The 25157-nt window shown below is 45.0% G+C and overlaps 2 protein-coding genes across 3 annotated transcripts in view; one reads left to right on the forward strand and one right to left on the reverse strand.

Annotated features, from left to right (window-relative positions):
* Nucleotides 1–19506, reverse strand: part of SEPTIN2 (septin 2) — a 29374-nt gene extending 9868 nt beyond the window's left edge. The window contains exons 1-7 of one of the 2 annotated variants that reach the window (XM_036901304.2): nt 19232–19506; nt 13102–13131; nt 11555–11675; nt 3945–4031; nt 3080–3203; nt 1994–2128; nt 1726–1843 (exon numbers count right to left, since the gene is read on the reverse strand). In XM_036901304.2, coding sequence (XP_036757199.1) covers nt 1726–1843; nt 1994–2128; nt 3080–3203; nt 3945–4031; nt 11555–11675; nt 13102–13110 — 594 coding nt within the window. In that variant the 5' untranslated portion in view covers nt 13111–13131; nt 19232–19506. Of the gene's footprint in view, nt 1–1725; nt 1844–1993; nt 2129–3079; nt 3204–3944; nt 4032–11554; nt 11676–13101; nt 13132–18858; nt 18984–19231 lie in introns of those variants that run through there. The other variant, XM_036901305.2, reaches the window with a different exon arrangement.
* HDLBP (high density lipoprotein binding protein) overlaps nt 19126–25157 on the forward strand; it is a 70092-nt gene continuing 64060 nt past the window's right edge. The window contains exon 1 of the mRNA XM_036901302.2: nt 19126–19272. The gene's annotated coding sequence lies outside the window, so the exon portion shown is untranslated. The remainder of the gene's footprint in view (nt 19273–25157) is intronic.

Raw genomic sequence — 25157 nt, forward strand, 5'->3', positions numbered from 1 at the left:
CAGTCAATCCCATCTCTTTCCCTAGGCTGGCCTTGTGAAGACAGGGCTTATACTGGGGATGAGAACAGAACTGAGACATACACTAAGTAGTCTGTTTAGAAGATAGGATAAATGGTGATGAATAAAAAATAATCATGCATTTCTCAGTCTAGGCGACTGTAAGTGTGTGGGACCATTTACAGAGTCAGGGAAGCTAGGAGAGCTGTCAGTGGAAGGGGGGGGGCTCCTGTCTACACATGGTTTACATGAAAAAGGAGGAAGGTTCTTAGAAAGCAGAAGCCACAAGAGATGATAGGATCAAGCTAGTGTTATGCAATGCTGACAATTTAGGGATCAGAAAGACAAGGGAGGTGGTAAAAACAGGCAGAAACCCAAGTCTAGGAAGAGCATAGCAGCCCACCTGTGGTGAGGCCAAGGCTGGTGGCCAGCCCCCAGCCACGCCAATAGGAAGCAAGAGTTAAAGAGGTTAAGAAGAGGGTAAGAGTAAGCCTAGCAGGAAGGAGAGGCAGTGGGGGAGGTCCAGAAGAGGGTCTTCTCGGTCAGAATAGAGAAGGGGCCAAAGAAGGCGTGAAAAGACATTGCCATTCATCCCAGACTTTGAAGCAAACCTAGGAGTTGGGGCTGGGCATCAGAGATGGGTGTGAGCATTCTAACACTGACACGTCCTCTCCCTCACCTCTCCCTTAAGCAGTAACTGCTAAAATACTTTTTATCAAGCATAAAATGACAACCCTTTCAGGGACTCTTCCAAGGTCCTAAATATTTCCTAAAAAAGTGGCAAACACTAGAGAAAATAAAGAAAAAGGCCAATACATCTGAGTCACAAAATTTAAAAGCTGCAGTGGCAGAGTACACAAGGAAGTGAGAGAACACAAGTCAAACAGGGAGAGATTGTTTGCAGCAGGGCCATCAGTGTCTAAAAATACAAGAACATCTGTAGGTCAATTTATGAAATCAGTAAAAAGAGAGCAAGACTCTAAAACTCAAGAGAACACGCTGCTGGGCATCAAGCCCAGGTTGGACACTTGTACTAACAAGCAGGAAGCAGACAAACTGGGCGCTGCCTCCTACTTCTCCACCAGGGGACACCATGGAAATGGTCACATCCAGGCCGTTCGGGGGGTGGTGGTGGGAGAGAAGAGCCACACATTTGCTTTGGGAACGGAAGTTGCTGCAAGCTTGTTTTGAGGGAAATACAGCCATCTTTCTAATGTTTAAATGTGCATGCATTTCCTGTGTAATGGTCTGCCTGCCTTACACCACTCCAAGGCAGATGTGCGCCCAGGCCCATCACACAAACACTTCTGAGGAGCACTATGTGCCAGGTACTGCTCTCAACTCTTGGAATACACAAGTGAGCAAAGATGCCAGACGCCAGGACTGAGGGAGGCATGGGAAGACCAAGAAACACACAGAAGAAATTCAGCTGCCAGGTGCTGTGGGGCCAGGTGAGTACTTTCTAGGAGTACTGGGAATTCACACTGTCTGACAGCAGAACAGTATGGCCCCATTCTGTAAAAGTAGGGACGTAAACAGACTCTTCTGGAGGCACGGCTGCCTACAGACTGTAGCTGATGTATGGATCATTAAAGGCACTCACCTGTATGACTCAGCGTGAGCTGGGAGTCTGCTGAGCACAAACGGAGCAGGTGGGCTCCCCTTCTGCCTCCCCACGCTCCCCGGCCCCTCCCCGCACACCCCCTCCCAGCTGCCCGGGGAGCTCACCCTCCTCTTCAGGCGCTCCCGCTCCTTCAGGGTGAGGGTGTCAGCCTTCGCGATGACAGGCACAATGTTCACCTTGTTGTGTATCGCCTTCATGAACGCAACATCTAAGGGCTTGAGACTGAAGAGTTCAGAAGTGTCACATATTAGGTAAAGAATAGGTAGATGACCCAAAACCTTTCTTTTCTCAAAATGACCCCGGTTCTTATGCCGACTCATGCAGCATGGGGGAAGCCCAGCGTGAGGCAGGCGGCTGTGGGAGGCCACGCACCCGTGCCCAAAGGGTGAAATGAAGTAAAAGCAGCAGTGCACCCTGTTGTCAACGATGTGCCGCCTGTTCAGGCCACTCTCGTCGTGCAGGTACCGCTCAAACTGTTCGTCGATATATGAGATGATTGTCTTAAAACTGGGAGAAACACACTTATTAATCAAAAGGTACAAAAGGCAGGCAGTCCCTAACTTCAAAGGCAGCAAGGCTTTCTGTCTCCTGTCCTCCCCCACCAAATACAATTTGATAAATCACTGGTAAGATGGGAATGGAAACCTGATTCCTACATTTGGCACGATGGAGGTTCTGAGGCTGTGACAGGCATGACTTCCCCTGAAGTCTGGGGGTGGGGTGTCAAAGCCCGAGTGGGGTAGGTTCCAAAGAGCCTGAGATAACTGAATGAAGACAGAGGGGTGCTGTTGCTTCTGGGAGAGTGACTCTGAAGGCAGAGGGGCAGAGATGACGGGCCAGCATCAAGAACGGGGTATAGGATGTGAAACGGGGCAGAGTGCTGCCAGAATGGCATGCGGAGGGAGAACTTCCTGACGACAAAGAAACACGAAACGTTCTCCCTTCCTTTCCTTTTCCCATCTGGTGCCCAAAAGCTGAGCCTTACGCTAGCAGGGACTGGGGCCTGAAAGTTTGTGTGGGGCCATGGGAAAAGCTGCTCTTCTCTTCTGTTCTTGGCCTCATCGATGAGGCCAGTGAGCAGAGTTTCACAGGCTCCAGGGCTTGAGTGTGTCTCTAGATTTCACTTTCTTGCACATGGACAGGAGGAAGACCATGCTACAGCATCCTGTCCACTGCCCACAGTTCACATCAAGGTGCTTCGTTTATACTCACATTTGAGGGATGGCTAGCTTTGCAGTCTGATCTCACTAGAAAGCTTAGAGAAAAAAATACTCATTCTCTGTGAAATCTCTCATTCAGTCACAGGTAAAGTGCTTTCAAGTGTCTCCCTGTTTTATTACATCTGCTACACTACATCCAAAGTTGCACACTGACACTGCAAGTTTAATACGTCAGAATGGGTGTTAACAAGCGCAGAGCCCTCAGCTCTCTCAGGGACCCACATCCCTGCACACGCACCAGTCCCTGCTGTTGATGGCATCCCCGTAGCCGGGCGTGTCCACCACTGTCAGGCGTAGCTTGACCCCACGCTCCTCAATCTCAACAGTTGAAGCCTCAATCTGGACAGTTCTCTCGATCTTCTCTACAAAAGAAGTCAGCTCAGTTAAGAACCTGTACCTTAAAACCAAGTCAGTTTGCAAATAAGAGAGATGACCTGTTAGTAATCTTATTGCTATTAAACAAATGTAGTTTATTATTGCTCTTTGAGGAAGGTTCTCAGAAGATAATGTGAGAATTGTGTAGGAACAACCCCAGAGACACCAAAGAAACCTCAAGGCTGAGGTTAAAGGGTTGCTTGGCAAGGTTAAAAATCAATATTGGAAATTATAATTTCTGTTCCTGGGACTATCTGATGTCACTTAAAAACTGAACTAAGAAACACCTGTTGAGAGGGTTGCATGTCCTGCTGCGGAAGCCCAAGTCCTAGGCTCTGACTCTGCTTAACTCATCCACTCAACAGTGTTTATCCTGCCCTGGACCCTCAGAAGTCAGACATCATCTACACTAGTGACCTTCTACTTATGGGGCTTCTATCAGAGACACTGTTTTCACCTGATCCTCCCATCAAAAATATGATGTTGACAGAAGCTACTTACTACACGTTACAGACAAAAACACAAAACTCAGAGAGGATGGACGCACAGACATGTGGTCAGTCTATAGCCAGGGCGCCAAGGCTTCAGGGGCACATCCCTTTCCCTACGTGGTGCTTTCCTTCTGTTAAAGCTGAATGAAGACACACACAGGCTAAGGCATGAGATGCTTGGTCATGCACTCGCTTGCATGCAGAGCCACACTGACCACAATTTAGGAGCTTCCGTACCTGCAGCTCCAGGTATGACTCTTTCTGGATACAGATCAGTCAGGAATAGGCTGTTTATGAGAGTCGATTTTCCCAGACCCGATTCACCTTGAAATGAAAAGGAGAATATTGTCGTGAGGGCTGTCCATATGACAGTTACTCCATGGAGGCTGGGCACCATGTAGGTGCCTCACAAGCATCATTCTCTGTACCCCAAGTGATGACTGCAACCGGTAAGATCGTTTCACTGATGGGCAGCTGGGGGTCAAAGGTCAGAAACTTGCCCACAGTACAAGCACCTTCCAGGTTTGAATCCAGGTCTGTGAGACTCCAAAATTCATACATGGTAAGATCAGAGGTGCAATCTTGCCCTTCAAAATGGGTGGGTAGAGACAGGTTTCTTTTTAATAGAATGCATAGTAGGTTTTCAGTTACAAGTTTTGCTTATCATTAAACTCATCACATCTTTGTAAGACTGAACGTATTTGTCCAACGCTGCCTCCCAGGCAACGCAGAAGGGAACCGGGAAGACACCTAGGACCCCTGCGACCTCTCACTGTAGACAGACAGGCAGGAGTGGGCCATCACTTCCCCGTTTCAGACATCCCAGAGCCCACTGCTGGTGGTGCCCCACTCAGCTGCACAACAAGTGTTCTCACTCAACCATCTAATGAGTTAAGAATCCCTCTTCAACTACTATGACTCCATATTCTGAACATTTCAAATTTGACTTCAAATTTGGTCCAAACCACCAAGATTAAATTTTATATTCTAAGGAAGAATGAACAGATCCCATCACTTTCAGTGTAGGTCACCATCTATGGCTTCATTCTGCATAGACAAGTGCTTTTGAGCTTGGGACCCAGCTGTCCCCAGACGCTTCAGTCTGTACCGCCCTCTGCTACGTCCTGCATGGTATGTGGAAGGGGTACACACCTGTTTCTAAAACCTTTATTTCTGAGAAAATTAGGAACAAGAGTGAATTTGAAATGTGTAGACACCCAAAATTAGGACTGCACTCTAATTTGACTGTGATTTTCATAGAAGAACAGAAACACTGAAAGGACAAAATTAGTTATGTGTTGAATGTGTCCAAATATAAGAGCACAAAAACATGACTAAATGCACACGACCCTTCCAAGTCCTTTTTTAAAAAGTATCCAGCAGTGCCCTCCCTTTATTACACTGGAAGGGGATTTCACCAACGTGCGCTAAGTCCCTTCCATGTGCCGGCACAGGCTGAAGAGCCAGGACTGGCAGAGAACAGGGGAGTCAAGTCCGTGCCCCTGTGGGGCTCTACAGGCCGTCCTGACTGGGTGGCAACGGCTGTCTGAGCCCAGGGGCGGCACAGAGAACACAAAGCTGACGGTTTCCCTTGGAGCAGGGCCCCCTGACTTAGGGCACAAGCAGCTCTTGGGCAGCTGGACGAACAGTCTGCTCAGTAATGCAGAGCACAGGCTGCTCTTGGGCTGTGCGTGCTCTCCAGCTCACACCGGCGCCTCAACCCCGGTAACAAGTTTCTCAAACAGGCACCTTTACAGGGGGAAAACGAGACTCAGAGGAAGACGTTTATTTAGGCCAGCGCTAATTCCTCAGCATCCAAAAGTCAGCACATCCCGGGGTGGCGAATCTACTTTATTTACCCTTTAAGAGTAGTGATAGTCAAGACCGGGAAGGGAGGCATCCAGACTACAAAGGGCTCCTGCTTTCACCAGTAACAAGGAAACAGCATCTGGCACAAGGTGGCGCCACCACAGAGAAAACGCGCGGAGGGAAGGTGGAGCTCCCTCCACTTTAGTCTTTTCTGAAACCCTGCCAGGCAGACTGTCATGGAGGCTGGACATTTTAATCTAACAAGTTCTAGACTAACAAAGTAAACAGCAAAAGTGAGGCCAAGCCAGGGATGCTAGGAAATAGTGAGCTTTTTCACCTGGGAAACTTCTTTTTACATTTACTTCTTGATTTTAACATGAGGAAACTGCTTTTGCAAACCTGTACCAAGGGCCCAGGCTGGGCAGTGTTCCACGGCTCGGTGCACTCTAGGAGCCTGTGAACCTACAGTCATGCAATTGCTGGAGGGTCAGTTCACATTTTCGTAGCTTAGTCCTAGAGCTCTCAGGCTCACCATCATCCTCCTGTGGGCGTGGTCACATTAACCACCCTACTTTCCACCAGGTGATAAATTTGGCAACAAGCTTTGAATTTTTGTCTCGCTGTTGTTTCAAGATGAACTAGCCTCCTCCCACCCTCCACACATGGGGGGGGTGATTACCTTGGTTCACTAACTGTCACCTCACAGACTCTTCAGGGCACGGTCATCACGTTTTCTCACTCACAGACGACCTGCCACGTGACGGGGGCAGCTTCCCTCCTTGATGTCTTCAAACAGCTTAGTCCTGATTTTAAACCCCTTTTAGACTGCTGTCCAAACACCCCCTGCAAGAGCAATGCTGAGCGCTTTCACTTTTCACCTTTCGTCGTAGAAGTGAAAGTCCTCTCGGATTTCTTCCAGTTAGCAAAAACAGGTTCTAATGTAGGTCTTACATACACTTAGGAAAAGGAGTGACACTTGCGTACCCTTTTCTTGAGCTGGTAATGATTACAGTGTAAAAGTGGAGGGTTCTGGAGTTAACTGTCTTGCTGTTTCTTTCCCATCTCAGCCTTAATCCCCAAACTACCTGCTTTACTTTAAATCAACTTTACTGAGTCTCACCGATATGCCTGGGTTAGTTAAGTACACTTGTTTAATCTACAGTTGGGATAGTTTTGCCTGAATACCACTCAGGTAAACAAACCCCACTCAAGATAAATGGCCCCACGCCACTGGAGTCACCTTTGCCCTCGCCAGCCCCCACAGCATGCACCCACTCATCTACCCACCTCCTGTCTCACTAGATGGGTTTGGATCACTCTGCAACTTTAGGTACGAGGCATCTACAGCGTGCCCTCTCGCATCTGGCTGCTTTTTGCTCAGTATAACTGATTTGAGACTAGCCCGAAGTGGCTGTATCCACCAGTAGTAGTATGTGTCTTGTACGGCTGAGAAACATCCCACGGCTGGATCCGCCAGCTTGGCCCAGCCTCCCACCCCAAGACAGCAGGCTATTTCAAGAAAGCGGCTGTGAACATTCACATGCAGTTTCATGTTGGTGCTGCCATTCCTCTTGGGTAGCTTCCACGGAGGCGGACTGCCAAGTTGCACGCTGTTTATAACGTTAAGTATGTAACAAACAGGTTTCCAGAGTGGCGGTGTCACTCCATGTTCTCACCAGGAACCAGGAGTACCCACCTAGCTCCAGGTCCTCACCAACAGCCGCTCTGCCAGCCTCTAGGGGGGCACCCGAGTGGAAGCACGGCACCACCTGTGCCGGCAAGCATGCACCCCCCCTCCACCCCGTGAATGAGGGATGCCGTGTGTGCCCCGCCTACTGCGGCATTCTGCAGTTTACCAGAGCTCAGAACGTCAAACGGGCTATCCTGTTTGATAGTATTGTTTCAATATTCTATTTAATTCACTACTGATTTTCTATTTTCTCATAAATTACTGTGAGGTGTGTTAAAAACACACATATTTCTCTATCAATTTTGCATCATGTATTATGAACTGTTATTAGATGAACATGTAGGATGTTGTTTTAAACCAATTCCTTTATCATTTGTATTTACTCCTCCATCTCTGAGAATAATCAGATAGGAGACGTGAATTCTCCTTTGCCTGATAGTAATACAACCATGCAGCTTTCTGATTAGGGTTTGCAGGATAGTTCCCCATTCTTTTATTTTTAACCTGTGTTTCTATGCTTGAAGTATTTTTGTTGTAGACAACCGAAGGCATTTGGTCTGATCTCTGCCTTTTACTTTGCTTTTCTGTGTACATGTAATTATTGATGGGGTGTGTCAAGCCTGCCATTTGCCACACTTTCTCTGTTTGCCCCATCTCTTCCATTTTCTGTGGGATCGAATACCTTTTATTTTATCCAAGCTATTGACTTGTAGCCAAACCTTTTCCTAGCAGCTGCTCTGGAGTTTACAACATGTGCCATTAACTTCGTGTTTGTGTGGACACTGGTGCCTCACACACCATGGGAGAAGCTGGCACAGCATGCATCTACTCACCCTCCCATCCTTGGGGCTGTTCTTGCACGTTTTATTCCCACGTGGCTACACTGTTACTATTCTGTCTCAAAGCCAGTTATCTCTGAAACAAACTAAAAAGCAAGGGAAGCACTTATTTACAACACACTGGCCATTTCCTCTGCTCCTCTTTCCAACCTGAAGAGCTTCACCCAGCCTAGGGTGCAGGTCTGACAGTGATAAATGCTCTCAGCTTATTTACCTGAAAATGCTTCATCTTTTTTCTTTGATTATTGAAGGTTGTTTTGATCACACAACACTGGGCAGATGGCTTTCGTTACTTTACACTGTCATTCCACATGGTTCACTTTACTCCTGATGAGAAGTCGTGGCCTTTCTTACCCTAGATCTTGTATGGAATTATTGTTTCTTTCCCTCAGCTACTTATGAGATTTTTCTGTTCAACAGCAGCCTTCATCTATCCACTCTGTAGTGACACGCGTTTCTTTATACTTACTTGCTTGGGGTTAACAGAGTCTGGATGCTGTTCCCTCTTCTCTTCTGCACTATAAATCTGCACTTAGGCCCATCAGAACATATTTCATCTCATACGTACCTTTTTTAACCTCTAGATGTTCCATTTGCTTCTTTTTTATTCTGTACTTAAACTCATTACATTCATGCTTTCCCTTTTAAGTACAGGCACATACTTAAGAGGGTTACCATTCTTATTTGCCAAGTCCCTCATCTCCATCACTTCTGGATGGGCTTCTACCGCATGATCTCTCCTGGTTTTATGCCACATTTTTTTGCTGCTTTGCATATCCAGTAACTTTTCACTGGATGCTGGATATTGTGCACATTAACAGTATAAACACCTGGATTCTGATGTCCTTCAATGAGTGACGGGTTTGACCTGGCAAGTAGTTATTCGTGTATCAGCTTGATCCTTTCAAGGCTTGCTTATAAGCTTTGTTAGGAAGGGTTTAGATGGCCTTAATGTCTAGAGTACTAAGCAAGGACTTTCTGGAGTTCCTACTGAATGCCATGTGAGTTTTCCTCTGGTTGGCTGGAATTCCAGTCTCTCCTAACCTCATTCCAGTTTTCCAACTCTGTGCAGCCTCCAGTTCAGCATGGTCTCCTGGTGGCTGCCATTTTGCCCAGCCTCATGGAATCTTACCTTACCCATATGAATTTAGTCACAAGGAACCCCAACACACATTTCTGGAGCCCCTCCTCCTCTCTTCTGGAACTCGGTCTTGCTGCCTCCGTGTCCAGTTACCTCAGCCTCTTTGGGGTGTGATCCCTTTCTTTATTGCTCGGGTCATTGTACCCTCAGACCTGCCCTTCCTGTGGCATGGACAGGTGAACAGTAGAAAGCTGGAATGACTTCACAGTGCTTGTAATTTATTTTCCTTCTCTCAAGATCAAAGTCCTTTGTTGCCTGTTGTCCAATGTCTTAAAAGAGCTGTTTTATGTATTTTGACCACTGTTCTAGTCATTCAGGCCAGGAAGACTAGTCTTTAATCAGTTACGTCAGGGGTCAGCAAACTATGGTTCTCAAGTCAAATCTATCCTTCCACCTCACAAAGCTTCACTGAACACTGCTTTGCCTCTTCACTGATGGAATGTCTACAACTGTTCCCACCACACCAGCAGACCTCAGCAGCTACATCAAAAAATGTACGGTTCACAAAGCCTTAAATACTATCTGACTTTTTATAGAAAAAGGTTATTAACCTCTTGATAGCATGGCCAGAAGCAGGAGTTACTGCCTGCCTTCGAATGCTCTAAAACTAAGTAACTGTGTCAGACTGCCCCGGGTTTCTTTTCTACCAGGAACTTGAATTTATATCATTATCACTATCATGTCATTATGCTCCTAAAATGTGTCAACACCATTAACTTCTCTAGATCAAAGGTCCCATAGTTTCTTTTCAGATATGTGCACTATTTACTGATAAACAGTATTACCAAAATAATCACTTGCCCATCTCATGCCTGACTACCATCAAGCTTTTCCAATGACGGCCCTCATTGTCTTCTGGGGACTCTGCAGTTACAGAGAATCAAGTAAGATAGGACATGGCAAGTAGCATCAACAGTTCATCAAGTTAAGCTTGTCATGGGCTCAAAAAAAATATATGCCGTGGTCCACAGCAAGAGGTACCTGACAACAGGAAAAAACCTCAGGTAACCCCTCCATTTCAAAGGACTAAATAATTTGTTAAAACTTCACAGAGGGTCCCTGACTTACAATTTTTCGGCTTTCTGATGATGTAAAGGTGATACACATTCAGCAGAAACTACACTTCAAGTTACTTGAAGACTTTTGATCTTTTCCTGGGCTACTGACATGTGGTACACATGTGGTACAGTAGTCCCTTCATGATGCTGGGCAGTGGCAGTGAGCTGCAGCTCCTAGTCAGCCATATGATCACAAGGGTCTATAATCGACATGCTGACCACCATGTTTTTTTCACTCTTAGCACAGCATTTGATGGGTTACATGAGATACTCAACACTTTATTACAAAATAGGCTTTGTGTTAGATGACTCTGTCCAACTGTAGGCTAACGTAAGTGTTCTGAGCACCTTTAAGGTGAGCTAGGCTAAGCTCTGATGCTCGGCAGGTTAGGTGTACTAAATGCATTTTTGCCTTACGACATATTCAACTTATGGGTTTATTAGGACACAACCTCACTATAAGTTGAGGAAGGTCTATATTGTAAGGGTTATTACTTATTTAAAATACATCCACCACAAAAACTTAAGTAGTCATGCTTTGGATTAAATATATTAGCTGTATTAAATATATTAAATGTGTAACAAATTACGTTAACACTCAGAGGCCTAAACCAACAATAAACATTTTGTTATTTTCTTACGGATTTTTCTGAATCAGGTATTTGGGAGCATCTAAGGTTGGTGGTTATTGCTTGGGTGGGGATGGAAGGGTGTCTTTCGTGGGTAACCATTAATATCAGTCACCAGCAGGCTTAACTGGAGCCAGAGGGTGTTTCTGAGATGGGTCGCTTACGTGGCCACTGGAAGGCCTCAGTTCCTAGTCTTGTGGACTTCTTTATAAGGCTGCTTGCTTGGGTGTCCTCCCAACATAGTGGCTGCTTTCCTCCAAAGTGAGGGACTCAAGAAAAGGCAAAGAACAAGCTGCAGGTCTCTGACCCAGTCTCAATGTCACACGCATTTGTTTCTGTGATTTCTTACTGGTCACACAGGTGAGCCCTATTCAGTATGGGAAGGACTAGAAGGCATACCAAATGCCAGGAGGCAAGAGTCACTGGGGGCCATTCTGGAGGCTGACTACCACAATAAATAAGAACTTTCACTACATATAAATAAGGAAATAACAGAAAAATTGTAATTTTACTCTTCTGCAGAATTTTCCGAAGAGTTTTTTCCCCTAAATTCTTAGGTCATTTCTTTCAACAAAGGATTTTTCCCTTTGATTTTATAGGTCACGCTATTACATTCCACAGGCTGGTGAGAGGCAAAAGTCACATAGTTAATAAGCTTGAGGGTATAAGGTAATTTCTTACCGACCACCATTAGTGTGAACTCGAAACCTTTCTTCACAGATTTTCGGTGAACTTGGTTGGGAAGATTTGCAAATCCAACATAGCCAGGAGTTTCTGGATTTATAAACTGAGGTGGTTGTTGCTAAAACAGGATTAAAAAAAGAGAGAGAGAGAGAGAAATTGAACACCTTACTTGTTACTCATAAGATACAAACATGTGACAAACTCAGGTATCATTAGTTCTCACAAGTTAAAAAATACATAAATCAACACTTTCAGAAAGTCACTTCTATGAGAAAACTGATGGTATTCACTGAAGAACATTTATGAAAAAGAAACACTGATCCAGCATTAGTCCATGTCTATATTCTAACCTAAAACTACACTTCTGTTAAGCAATTAAGCAAGACAAAAAAGACACATGCTTAATTCATCTCAGTACAACTTCAAAATTTTGATTTTATAAATTGTCTATAGTTTCAGGTAAGTCAGTCCAATTACAAAGTAATGCCACAATTAAAAGTGGTCTCACCCAACAAACACAGCTGAAGAATAGCTTCCCAAGCAAATACCTCCAAGCATCAGGTGTGACGCATTTGTGTGAAGTCTCCAGAAAAAAGCCATGTCTCTATATTCCCTAGGAGTTATGGAAGTGTCACCAAGGGGAGGCGGGCATTTTAGGAGTGGGATGTTTAACTACCTAGCTTCAAAGCCCAAAGGGAAGACCAATGATGAGAAGGTAGTCAGACCGGAGGGCACTGCAGCATCACTGTCCCCTGGCGGGGGCTCCCTCATGGGGGAGTAACAGATGAAGACACAGCACAACTGCAGCATCCAGGGACTGGACTACTCAAAGTGGGAGGAAATTTAAAAAAAATGATTCATCAATTGTAAAGAGCAAGATATAAATAAAGTAGTGTTTCCTTTAGGATCACATTTTGCAAGTGTATATGCTCATTTACACACACAGGTGTAAAACTTTACTGGGGTTACTTGCAGGTCAAAGAATGGCAGCTAATCTTTATTTTCTATTTTGCTTACTGGTGAGCCAACACTAATACTTGATTAAAAAGCAAAAATTCGTATGATGACTACGCATCAGATAGTAACGAACACCCAAAGACTCCAAAATAAAAGGAAAGAGAAATCTTAATCTTGCAATTTTAACCACAAGTTCCACTTTTTTCAGCATGTCTTTTAGAACTAATTTATTTCAAGGTTCTGGGCTAATTGGCAAGAGTTCATATTACGCCAATTTATCAAGTCTAAGAGCCTCATCAATTTCATCATGATAAATTATTAGAATCTGAAATTATTATCTGATTCATCTGCTGGGAATGATCTAGAGGCTAAATGGACTGTTAGTCATATACAGAAACAAGAAATTGAAAATCTGAAAACAGAAAGCTCCAAGCTACTAGGAAGACAAATTACAGTTATGTCTTAATGAATCAAATATATCAGCTGTATTAAAAATAATGAATCATATAACTCTTGAATATAAAGTTTGAAAAAATAAAGCAGTTTCACCTTACACTGTATATACATGATGAAGTGTGATCTCTTACCTTGGACATCTTTTGTGAAGTTTTGTCAATCTGTTAAAAAAAAAACAACACATCCATATATGTACACACACATTTAATTCAGCATAAACTGACATACAGAGAGACTTACACCTAAGGTGTCAACAGCCTGTGTCACTTAGCTTCTTTCTCAATTACGTAAAATACACTTCCCCAGAAATGATGGAATTATCATCTCATTACAAAATTAAATATAAACATGACCTCTGGAATTACGTAATTTCCTTTCTTTCAGTGAAACCTTTCAACAAGAAAGGGCACTTGCCTGAGAAGCACTGTCTGCTATCTGGAGATTCTTCAGCTCCTGAGAACTAGATTTTTACCCTGGGGCCCACAGCAATATGACTACACTTACAAAGGAAGGAGGCCTTAAAGCACCCAGGTGTTGGAGATGTGTGACAATGCCTTAGAGGTATTTGGAATTTTAGTACAAATTTAGAAGTCTTGCAGCTTTGGGAAACTTGGGAGTCTGTTGGGCCAACCTCTGTTAACAAAAGTCAAGAAAGATGAACGTAGTCAAATTTGACTCCCTCTGGAGCTTAGAAACGTGTCAGACACTGCTTTCACTTTCTTGCCTCCCCATTTTCCCCAAACCTTAACATTCTGAAATACTACACACCTTAAGTTTCCCTTTGGAGTTAATGTTCCCAAGCACCTCTGAAGACATGGGCCCCTGCACCCTTCACAGGTGCCTTAGTTACCAAGCGTAAGATAGCAGTAGGACTCATGAGCCTTTAATTCCGCCATACTGAGTCACAGAAGGTAAAGGTTACAGCCCTGGTTCCTCTTTCCAGTGGCCCACTGGAAGCCTTACTCTTATCTGTCTGGGAGGAACCAGATGGGGACTGGAAGAGGAGGGTGAGACTGGTACTAACATGCATGCAGTCGAGGTAAGACCTGAACACCAGAGGAGGACCGCTGACTGAGAAGGAAAGCGAGGCTGGGTCTAGATGACAAGAGCACTTCCAGCCTGGGTAGTGGGGTAACACGAGCTCAAAGGAAAGTAGGAATGCTAGGCGGAGGAGCAGCAGAAGGGGAATTCTGAAGAACCTGCCAGCAGGGCAAGGAATACAGTGGATCCTGGGAAAGCATGGAGAGCAGAGGTCCAGAGGTTTGAAAATCTGGAAAAAATGATTTCCTAGGCCCCGTAAATTACCAAAATGGAACCAAGAACTAGAAAACTTGATCAGAATACCACTGATCAGCTGAATAAAGATATAGCAATGAAAACGTGACCAAGACTGAGTAGAATTAGAGCTGAATTCCAGCCAGCCCTTGCCAGATAGCATCAAGTCACTTTAGGCCACTACAAAAAAAGGGAAAGCAGTCCAATTTACTTAGGAAGACAGCAGAACTTTAATAACAAACACAGAGGGAGGCCTAAGAAAGAAAGAAAGCTGGCTAGTAGGGTAGATAAATTTTATGCATGACCATAAATGCAAAAATTCTCAGTGACATATTTGCTAGCCATTAAGATTCCAGAAATGTACCAACAGCATCTATCAGTATATGCCATTACAACAAATTAAAGGAGAAAAGCACATATGAATAGATGTTGAGGAAGCATATGATAAAATTAAGCAACTAACTCTAATAAAAATAATAAAAATACTAGGTAAGGAAATAGCTTAAATATAATTCATGGTATTTCTGAAAACCAGTGGCCAATGTAACTCTCTAAACAGTGGAATGCTAAATTGATTTAAATTACAGTCACTAATTAGGTTGCGATGCCCATTACACAATAATTTTAAAACACGAAAAATTTCAAACATATACAAAAGTACAAAACCCCCAGGTACTGCCTATTATCCTGCTTCAACAATTATCAAGTCAATCCTAGTATTATTTCAAATATCCCCTCAGCCACTGTTGTCATCCCTGATTACGATTACTAGCTGTTTTTAAAAATAAGGGCTCTTAGCAAAACCGAAAGTTTCTGTGATGACTGCCCTTGTACTGTTCACCATGTAACTTATTCACTATGTAAGAATTTGTTCTCCATGTAAGAACTTGTTTGTTATGCTTCAGAATATTGGAGACTGACGAAAATAAGGCTTGGGGTGGATTAATGATTGTGCATTGAACATTGACTCCCCTATACAGAATTTTATTGTTGTTAACAACCATTTGATCAATAAATGAGAGATGCCCTCACAAAAAAAAAAAAAGTACACGCTTCCAATTGTAAAATAAATAAGTAACCAGGATGTAATGTATAGCATAAGGAATATAGTCAAAATACTGTAACAACTTGGTATGGTGATAGCTGGTACCTAGAATTATCATGTATATAAATGATGAATCACTGTGTTGTACACCTGAAACTAATGTAATACTGTGTGTCAACTACCCTTCAATAAAAAATAATTATCTAAAAAAAAAAAGTGCTCTTAAAATTAACAAACCATCATCATAAATTAAAAACAGCTCTTTATAAAACTTGAATTAACATTCCATATTTCTCTAATTGTCTTTTTTGTTGTTGTTCAGATGAATAAAGATCCAAGTAAGATCTTGATATTGCAAACTCACTATGATTATTTACTATTACTTTGGCAAGTTCAGTGAAAATGCAGTGAAATAATGAAATGAAAAGTCAGAAAAACTTTCATGCTGATGACAGAATACACAAAAAGCATACATGCTCTGGCTTAAAAAAATATAGAATAATATAATTTAGTAAGGTGGATGGATACAAGATAGATATAAATTTCTTTCTGTACTGGCAGGGAACACCAAGGAATGGAAATAGGAAAACATGCAATTTACAGTAGAGTAAAGAAAAGAAACAAATTAAACCCAAACATGTAGGAACAATTCGGAAAGAATAAATGCCTGACGATCGAAAAGACTGGGCATTTGCCTTATCAACTATCTCATCCATCTGATTTCCAATCAACTCAGTCTGACAGAGGACCATGCAAGTCTCTCCTGAGCTTCCTAAGTCCTCCTTACCAAAAACCCTGAGGCCCCAACCAACTTCATTTGAGCACCCTGACAGCGCTGCACTGCGAGCCCACCAGTACGCATCCCTTACCTTGTACAGTAGGACTGAGGGTGCTCTGTATGAGAGAAAGGGGAACTTCCACTCCTATCAGTTTCCTCCCACTCAAGACCTATCTTGATGCAACCCATGAATGGGAAAATGGAGAATATCATGAATGGAACAGGCTTTGAATTCTTAAAAGACACTTCTTTCAACTTTGCTTTAATATTAATTACCAAGTTCCTTTTGCCACATCCTACTTCATATTCAGATTTTGTTTCCTGAAATCTAATTTGGATCCACTATGATTTTCTAACAACTTAAGTTATTAACTAATGTAAAATGCAAGTTGAAAGAGTTATGTTGAACTTCTGAAGCTCCTGATTTTCAGCGAGAATGCCTTGATCCAGCAACAGACTGCCAAGCACTGTGATTAATTTAAACCCCAGGTGCAGAACAACTGTATTCCCCAACCCTCAGAAATGTGGTCAAACCAAAATTTTATTCTTTCAGGATGTGCTCATTCTAGATGCTACGAATTGTTTAATTTTTCTCTCCTTGACCCATGGTTGCCTCTTCCAGGGAGCAATTCTTCCATCCCAATTCACAATGAAGAAACAAACTTCCAAAACAAAAGATGAAGAGCAAATAGATAAAGCTGGATTCTTAGCAATATATACTTATTTTGCTAGTGGTATTAACATTACTGGACTAGCCATAACTATGATTCACCACCATGTTATTCTTGTATTTACATACATTCTCCCAATCCACAAAATGACCTGCAGTGTAGGACCCCAAAGGTCCATAACCCCTTATCCAGAGCCCTTGGAATGTTCTGGCATTCAGGTTCTTTGGATTTGAGGAAGGTACATGCATGGTTTACCACATAATGCCCTCAGTGACATCTGCGGCAGCACCCTGTAAGCAAATACATTTTCTGTAGTCATGTGTATGACAATTAGCACAAAGTGGGATAAATACAGACTGTGTAAATTGATTCACCCCAATTCTGCTGCCAAATGAGTTTTGGTGTTGCCTTCTCTGGGAAAAAAACAAAAACAAAAACAGCTTTTCATTTTCAGCAGTTATTGTTTTTGGAGTTGGGTCTAAAAAGGGACCTGATTTACACTTACGAATGGTGACAGAGGAGGCCCCCTCCATTTCCCTAGGTCACCTTGCTAGTTCAAAGAGCAGTCTGAACACAAATCTGATCTGATTTGAGAAGCTCCTGTTCTTTACCCCAGCTGCAGTGCTGAGTTGGAGCAAAGTGGAAAATGGAAAAAAGTACCAGGACAACTTTTACAGCTGAGGAGCTCACTGCCAAGATTCGACAGAGCAGTACACGTGTGAGCCAGGATGCTGGTGCAAAGAAGGCTTGAACTTGAGCTGGTAAAAACGACACCCATGAACCTCCAACTGTGAACACCAGGAAAACAGCTTTCCCCACCCCTGTGCGCCATTACACCTCTCATGATGACAATGTTGACGTGAAACATTAAGTTTGTCTCGAGTTACTATGATTTGAATCATTACAGAAATATCTGAGAGAAGTTTCTATGTGTGGATCACTGTACTGGTAATGGGAAAGGTGACAAAATTCACACATCCCTTGCCCCTCCAACGACTAATGATCAAGTGGACAACTACCATACAAAACCATAAAGGCTAACATCAGGGAACCACCTAACGCGGCCAGAGAAAGTCTAATATGGGACAGTCCTAAATGACGGAGCAGGGATTAGAAAAGCAAAAGGTGGAGGTGAGGAGGGAAATGGGTTCCAGACAGAAGGAAGGGTTTGTGTCAAGGCCAAAAGTGAGAAAGACCCACAGCAGTTTGAACTAAAAGTTCAGTGTGGTCGGGTCTTGCACCTATGTGCTGGTAAGTAAGGTAGGGGTGGTACTGACCAAAACTAGTCAGAAAGGTGGCCGGGTCCTGTGGGCCACGCTAGCGGAGCCTCTACTGAGCAACGGCAGCCACAGGTCTGCATCCTCCTCTCAGGCCTTCAGGCGAATGGAGGGCCCATCCCCAGAGCTCCCTCCCCTCCGGATTAAGCCCTGCACAGTACAGGGGCCGCCGCCTCCCGTCCTCCCGACCCCCCGTCCCCTGCCTTATCTGCCGCGAGAAAAGGCTTGGGAAATTACCATGGCGTCAAGACTCGCCTGATGCTTCCTGTCTGCCAGAGCGGGCAGGGTGGAAAGGCCCCATTGTCCGGACGACCATGGGTGGCCGCACGACGACAACGCGCCCAATAGGGCACAACCTGCACTTTCCTTCCGCGACCACTACCGCCACCGCACGTTCGGCGCCTCAAACCCGTTACTGAGACCAACTCACGTAATTTTCACGGTGACTAAAGTGTCAGTTGGGTTCTCCCTGGAGACACCGCCGCCGCCTCGGCCCGTGCCAGGCCTCCCGGGCAAATGAGGAGGGCCGGAGGGTCGGCCGCGGGGCGAGTGGGAGCGCGGGGCAGGGCGGCCGAGGGAGGGCGGGGAGGTCCCCCGGGGAAAGGAGGGCCGAGGGCCCCGCAGGACCCCCGGGGAGGGGAGGGGGCGAGGGGGCCGGGGAGGACTCGGGGTGGAGAAGGGCGCGAAGAGGGTCGGGGAGGACCCCGGGGCGGCTGCCCCTCCCCCACGCCGCGCGAGCCCCCAGAGCCGGTTGACCGCCGTCCCAAGCAGGCCCCATACCCCTTCTGCGCCGGCTCATTGTGTGCGCCCCGCGGCAGCGGCGACCCACGCGAGACACTCACCGCCACCCAACTGAAGAATGGACACCGACCGGGCCGACCGACCGACAAACCGCGCCGAAGAGCCTCCCAGCGCCCACCGTCTAGTTCCCCGCCCCGCCCCGCCCGCGATAGCGTCATGCGTCATCACGCTGTCCCGCCCCCTGCCAACTCTTTCCTTGCCCTCGAGCGACCCGGCCTTCCTCCCGCCCCCTTTCGCCGGCTTTCGAGTGCGCAGGCGCAGGCTCGTCCGCGGTTTCCGCTCTGCGCAGGCGCCGTACCCCTCCCACGGCGGTTGGCCATATAGAGGCTTGGGGGGGGCGGTGAGGGAGGTCAACCGTAGCCTCTTCTCCTTTACCAAGATGGCGGCCTGTCCCTGTTTCTCCACAGTTCCTACCTTATGAGCTTGGTTTTCTAACGCTGATAAGAGTGGAACAGGTAATGTGATTCTTCACCTTGAGGGTAACTAGAGAGGGGGTAAGGGCGTTTCTTTAGAAGGAAAGAAGTGGCAGCCAAGGAGAGCACGAACGGAGGGCCAGTGGCGGTAGGAGTGCGGAGCGACCACAGGGCGGGAGTATTCGCCTCTTGTGCTCGCCTCCAGGAAGATGGCGGCAGCACCGAGCTGGAGGCTCAGGAGCCGAGCTGCGGAGCTCCGCGAGCGGCCGGGCGGGTCTGCTCTAGCCACGTTGCCGTCGACTCGGTGGTGTGGAATCTCGCCTTGATTGGCTGCCGTTGCTCACGTGGGTCTGCGGGCCTCTGCACAGACCATCGAGTTGGGCGTGCGTCCCCGGGGATGTGGCCTCCGTGCACCCCGGCTGGGCCTGCGCCCGAGGGGCCGGGCGCTGCGGCATCGCCTACCCTTGTGGTCGTTGCTGGCGAGATTCGGGCGGCGTCCGCAGGTCGGCTGTCGGCGACGTGGCGGGGCCGGCCCTGCGCGTCCTTCCTTCCTCTCGGCGGCCTCCAGGCCCACAGCTGTCCGATACTAAGATCGAGGCTAGGCGCGGATGCCCTCGTCCCGGAAGCCTTCCTAGATTACTCGGACTCGTAGTAAATACGTATTTAGAGTCTGATGGGCGACAGCAGCATAGCTTTGGAACCCGAAGCTGTTTTCTGACGCGTGGGATATCGACAGGGCCACATGTTTTGACATGATGAGACACTTGGGGCCACTTGCTGAACATCTTCTTACCCCCGACTTGAGAAAGGGGAGGGTGAGCCTTGCGAGGGTGTTTGGGTGCCCTGTAAAAACCACAGAAAAAGTCTTCCTGTGTAGCGTTTACTAAACATTGCATCTGGTCAGATGAGACATCTGAAGGAATATAGAGGAGTCGAAATCTTCAGTGTCGAATTGACTCGGCCACCAGTTTTGGGTTTTGTGGTGTCCTCGGTTTAAAGCTACCTTGAGCCCTGTGGCAGTGACTGTTGTGTTTGGTGTCTGCATAAGGGCAGTCATTCCCTTGGCAGGTAACTTTCTTAAGGCCCTATTAAGACGGAGCACGTTACCATTAGAAATCTGACTCAGCCTGTAGCACTGTAGGATAAAATATGGAAGGAAACATGGGATAATGAAACAGTGCTGGGGCTTAGACTTTGATCATTTTGAAAACACCTAAGTACCCCCAAGCTAAACTTATTAAGTACGTATAATACTAAGATTCTGGGAAGCAGCGATTTAAAGTAGTTGAGAAGATGTTAAGAATGGCTTCCGTATTGAACTCCCAGTTCTGTGGGTCTGAAATGTCAACCATCAACCTATCAGGAGAGCTTTAGGCTTGGAGAACACAGAACATACCCCTTCAAGTCTTCAGGGACATTTGGAAGCCGGTTGTTTACAATGAGTATTAAACTTCCTTGTAACTGCCATTAGCTCTTTCATGTCCCATGCACTCATCTCTAAGCAAGTTAAGGCCATTTGAGTAATAGCATCGCGTGTGAGGACAGCACTCCTCAGAAGCAGTCAGTCCACATTTCTTGGCACCTGCAGGCCCAGCTGGATCCCTGTCACAGTGCCCTCTCCAGTGGGCCAGGCTGACTTCTCAGTGACCTGATGGGAGAATACCTTCTGGATTCATCAAGTATTTTTTTCCTTTGGTCTCTGGTTTGGGCTTCTGATTGTCTGACTTTGGCCTCATGATTTCATTTCCACATTTCTATTCAAAAACCATTTATCAGAAGTTGCAGTGTACCAGATACTGTTGAGTGTTCTGGGGATGCAAAGGTAAAGAGGATATACACTTTCCCCCCGCCTCAAACAGTTTATGGGCTAGTATGAAAGATTCACTTGTGAAAGAATAATCAGATGACAGTGTTCTATGTGCAGTAACAGAAATATGTACAAGGTATAGGAAAGAGGAGACAGTGATTACCTGTTGGAGAGTCTTCACAAAGAATGTTCTTGAACTGGAATTTACGAGATGAATGAGTTTTTACAGGTGGAGTTGGCAGAATGGGGTGTTCTAGGCCAAAGACTAGCTTCTGCAAAGGGGATGTATGACAGCTATAGCTGGTGGCATACGTGGGCCAGAGACTGAGAATTTGGTGCACTGTGAACATCTTAAATGGTAGAAGGCTTGGCTGAGATCCTGTGAGGGGCTTTAAGCCTGTCAGTCAGTCCTGCTAAGGCAATCTGACTTGGACAGGGTTTCACATAATTATACTCTCCATTGGGATGACATGTGAGCCTTAGTCACAGGTGGATCAGATGAGTTCTCCATTAATGTTTCCCAGCTGAAACTTACTTATTTACCAAAATAGCGTGAGCAGATAACACACTTCTGGAAGTTCAGTACTTAGGTTTGGCACAGCCCTTCACTTTACACCAGTTCCACAGGGCCATTTGACCGTAGGAAGGCTTTTCCCACTTTCTTTTCAGAAATAACCAAGCCCTTGGAAGAAACGTATCCCCCAGCTGAGTAGTTATTGACCAGGTGGAAAAGCAGCCAGAGCACTACAGTGTAAGAATGCATCTGCCCTTGCATTAGAACACCACCACAGCATCAGCCATTTGAAAATCAGGAAAGGAACTATTTTCTTGTGTATAATACTTTCCAAATTGATCACACAGGTTATTTTGGGGTAAAGTAAGTTTGGTTTTGTTTTTGGTATTTTTAAAATCAGAGATATTTTAGGAGTGTTATCCCTAGTAGGCTGTTGTTCACTGAAGTTTCTCAAATAACCATTAAAGACCAGTTTAAAGGTGTGTTCCAGATGTGTGGGCATCTTCTTGCTCTTAATTTGGCAGCAGTATGTTGACCATGCATACTCTCCCTTAATACTTTTTATTGGCATTCATATGAAGTCTAAAAAGTTGATTTGATTTCAAATCAAGGCTCTGTCTTCATGTAGTTTGTAAGTCAAATAAACCTAGAAAGGCTTATAAGGAAAAATTACTGATTTCCTTCTTTGCAGAGCATGCACAGTTGCCTCTCAGCTGATCCCTTTGGTCTTTACCTCCAGCTCCAGACTGTTCTTTGTCTCTTCACTGTCTCTTCACTGGACTCTGAGAGTAGATATGAAATTTCAGCTTTTATCCCTGTGCATTCTCTGTGCAGACAAGTAGATAGATGGCGCCCAAAGCAGGGCCTACTTTAATTAGGTCCTTGTTTCCTGTTCAGACTGTCTAGTGGCACCCCCAACAGTCAAGCCAAATGCTGTGATGGGGCCACTTTTCCTTTCCTGGGTGAGTTTTAGTTTTCCCTGAAGTTTTTATAAGCCTGTTGTGCTTAGTTTTCCATGTAACTGTCATTAAATTCAACCCAAAATTCACCCTTTGTCTAAATCTCTTTTCAAGAAATGCAGTCTTTTTTATCTAATGGAAGTCAGTATTTTATTACTCTCATCTTGAATAAATCTCTCCCAGACCACCCTGCACATATCATCTACATTGGGTGTCCCTGGAACCCACGTCTTATTCTTCCTTGATTTTTTTTTTTTTTTGACCCTCATTTTGATGGAGCACTTCCTCAAAAGAGTTGTCCTGGAACAGATGTGTGGGAGGCGAAGTTTTGAGACCTTGTATGTCTAAAGGGCTTTTTTTCCCTGCACTATCACAGCAGTGAGAGTTGGGCACCGTTTTGCTCTTTAGTGTTGAAGTCTGAAGCCATTCTGATTCTGAACCTTTACATGTGACCGTGTTTTCTTCTTTGAAGCTTGAAGGATTTTCTCTCTGTAAAATTCAAAACACCCAGAACAGTAATGTCCCTCGGAATCTTTTGTCATCTGTGTGCACCTACACTTTGGATCCCTTTATTTGGAAACTTATGTTCTTTGATGTTGGGCATCTGTCTTGATTTATTGCTTCAATTTCTTCTCATTCACTTCCTCTGTCTTCTCGAATTCACCTGTTGGGCCTTCTGGATTGACACTCTGATTTTCTTAGGCTTTCCATTTTCTTTCTGGAAGACATTCTCAAATTTATTCTAGCCCTTTCATTGAGTTTTTCTCATTTTATTTCTAAGCCCTTTTTCTTGTTCTATCTTATAAATACCTCCTGTTTTCATGGATATAGTATATTCTCTTATCTCTCTGAGGACATTAGTAAGTTTAAAAATTTTGGTTTCCCTGAAGACACTGTTTGCTTCAGGCTACTTTTTGTTTGGGGTTTTGACTTCCCTGTCAGAGCCTATTCTGGGTTATCTGGTGATGTTTGCCTGCCTGCTCATATATCGGAGGGCCCCTGAGCTGCTTCGGGGCTTGCTGATTGTGGTCTTCACTGCAGAGGCACCTGGCTGGGCCATTGCCTCACAGCACCCCATCAGCTTCTTCAGTCTCTTTGGATTCTCCAGAAAAACACATTCCAGCCTCTTGCCCAGCTAGCTGCTTGTGTTCGAAGGGGGTCAAATGAGGAGAGGAGGCTACAGTCTTAGCAATAACTGTGGGAGAATTTACTTCCCCATTAGGAGTGCCCATTAGGGTGCCCATTAGGAGTGTTATTTTTAGCTTACAAGTTGAGTTTCACTTAAATTTGTAGATCTTTTGTTCTTTGCTACTCCTTTGTAGCCCAGCTGTGGATTTGCCGTTTTTCAAGTGTGTGTGGAAATGCTGGTAGAAAAGTGGACAGTGATTGTCAGTAGGAAGCCAGATTTTCTAAGAAAAGCAAATGGCCAGTAAGCAGAGTAGGATTTTGGTTTCATTGATATGCAAAGAATTGACATTAAAATCATATTTCCCAACAGATTGGGAAAAATAACATGACCACTTTTAGTTATCAAGGTGAGGGGGACAGATACACTCCTGGTATGGGGTATAAATAGTTAGTTGTAGCTTGTTGGGAGGGTAATCTTGCCTTGTTGATCCCTATCCATGCATCCTCTGTAATCATATGCAGGTACAGGCTCAAGTGAGCAGAGGGTATTTTAAGTGTTTATAACCACCCACTAATAGCAACATTGATAGGGGATTTATAAGTTATGTTTATTCCCATTCAACATATCCTTGTTAATAAACAATGTATATTTGTAAACTTGGAAAAACAGCCATGATGCATTTTGAAGTGGACTAAGTGTAGCAAATGGTAAATAATGCACATAATGTGATCCTATTTGTATTTAAACCATATGTTAATATATCCAAGAAAAAAATATTTGATATAACAATTTTGGAAATATTTTTGGGGGAAGAATCATGAGGGATTGCCAGTTTTTACATTGTTTTGTTGTAGTTATATTTTACATTTGTGCCAAAAATCACATTATTTGGTAGACCACTACAGCAGTCTTGTTGTAGTATTAATGTATTAATACTATCATTAATAAAACCAGTACTAATGTATGCCCCGCAGCCCTGTGCCATCCCATCCCAGGCTCTGCCGTGGGTGCAGGGTCCTCAGGATGCATGGTGGTGCCCTGAGACGCCACCACTGGGACCACAGGCCTCATCAGTGGCAAGGAAAGGCAGGAAGGTGCTGGTGCAGAGGCCTGTAGTTAGCAAGTGGCACTGAGCAGTCCGTATGCATTCTTTTCAAGTAGGTGTTTTATGGAAACCCTCTCTGTTCTGCCTGTGATTTGTCTGAATTGATCTTAGATGTCCGTGGAGATCGGCTTTGTGAGACACGCTGCCGTGGCTTGTGTCCTAGGTTTAGACTCAGAGGCACTGGAAGGTTGGAATGTTTGTCCAGGTGAGGACTGGGAGTCAGGAGCTGCACTTCAGTTTGGGGCCTGTACTTGACTTTGGGTGTTAGTTAGTTAGCCTGTAGGAGCTCAGCACTTTTCCTTTAAAGATGAGGAAGCTGAATCTCTGATCATTTTTATCACTCTAATAGCACAGAACTCTTGGTCAACTCAGTCCATCAGCAACTCAATCCTCAAGTCTGGAAGGCTGGCAGA

This window comes from Manis pentadactyla, chromosome 6 (genome assembly GCF_030020395.1).
Source record: "Manis pentadactyla isolate mManPen7 chromosome 6, mManPen7.hap1, whole genome shotgun sequence".
In the NCBI taxonomy this organism is placed as follows: domain Eukaryota; kingdom Metazoa; phylum Chordata; class Mammalia; order Pholidota; family Manidae; genus Manis; species Manis pentadactyla.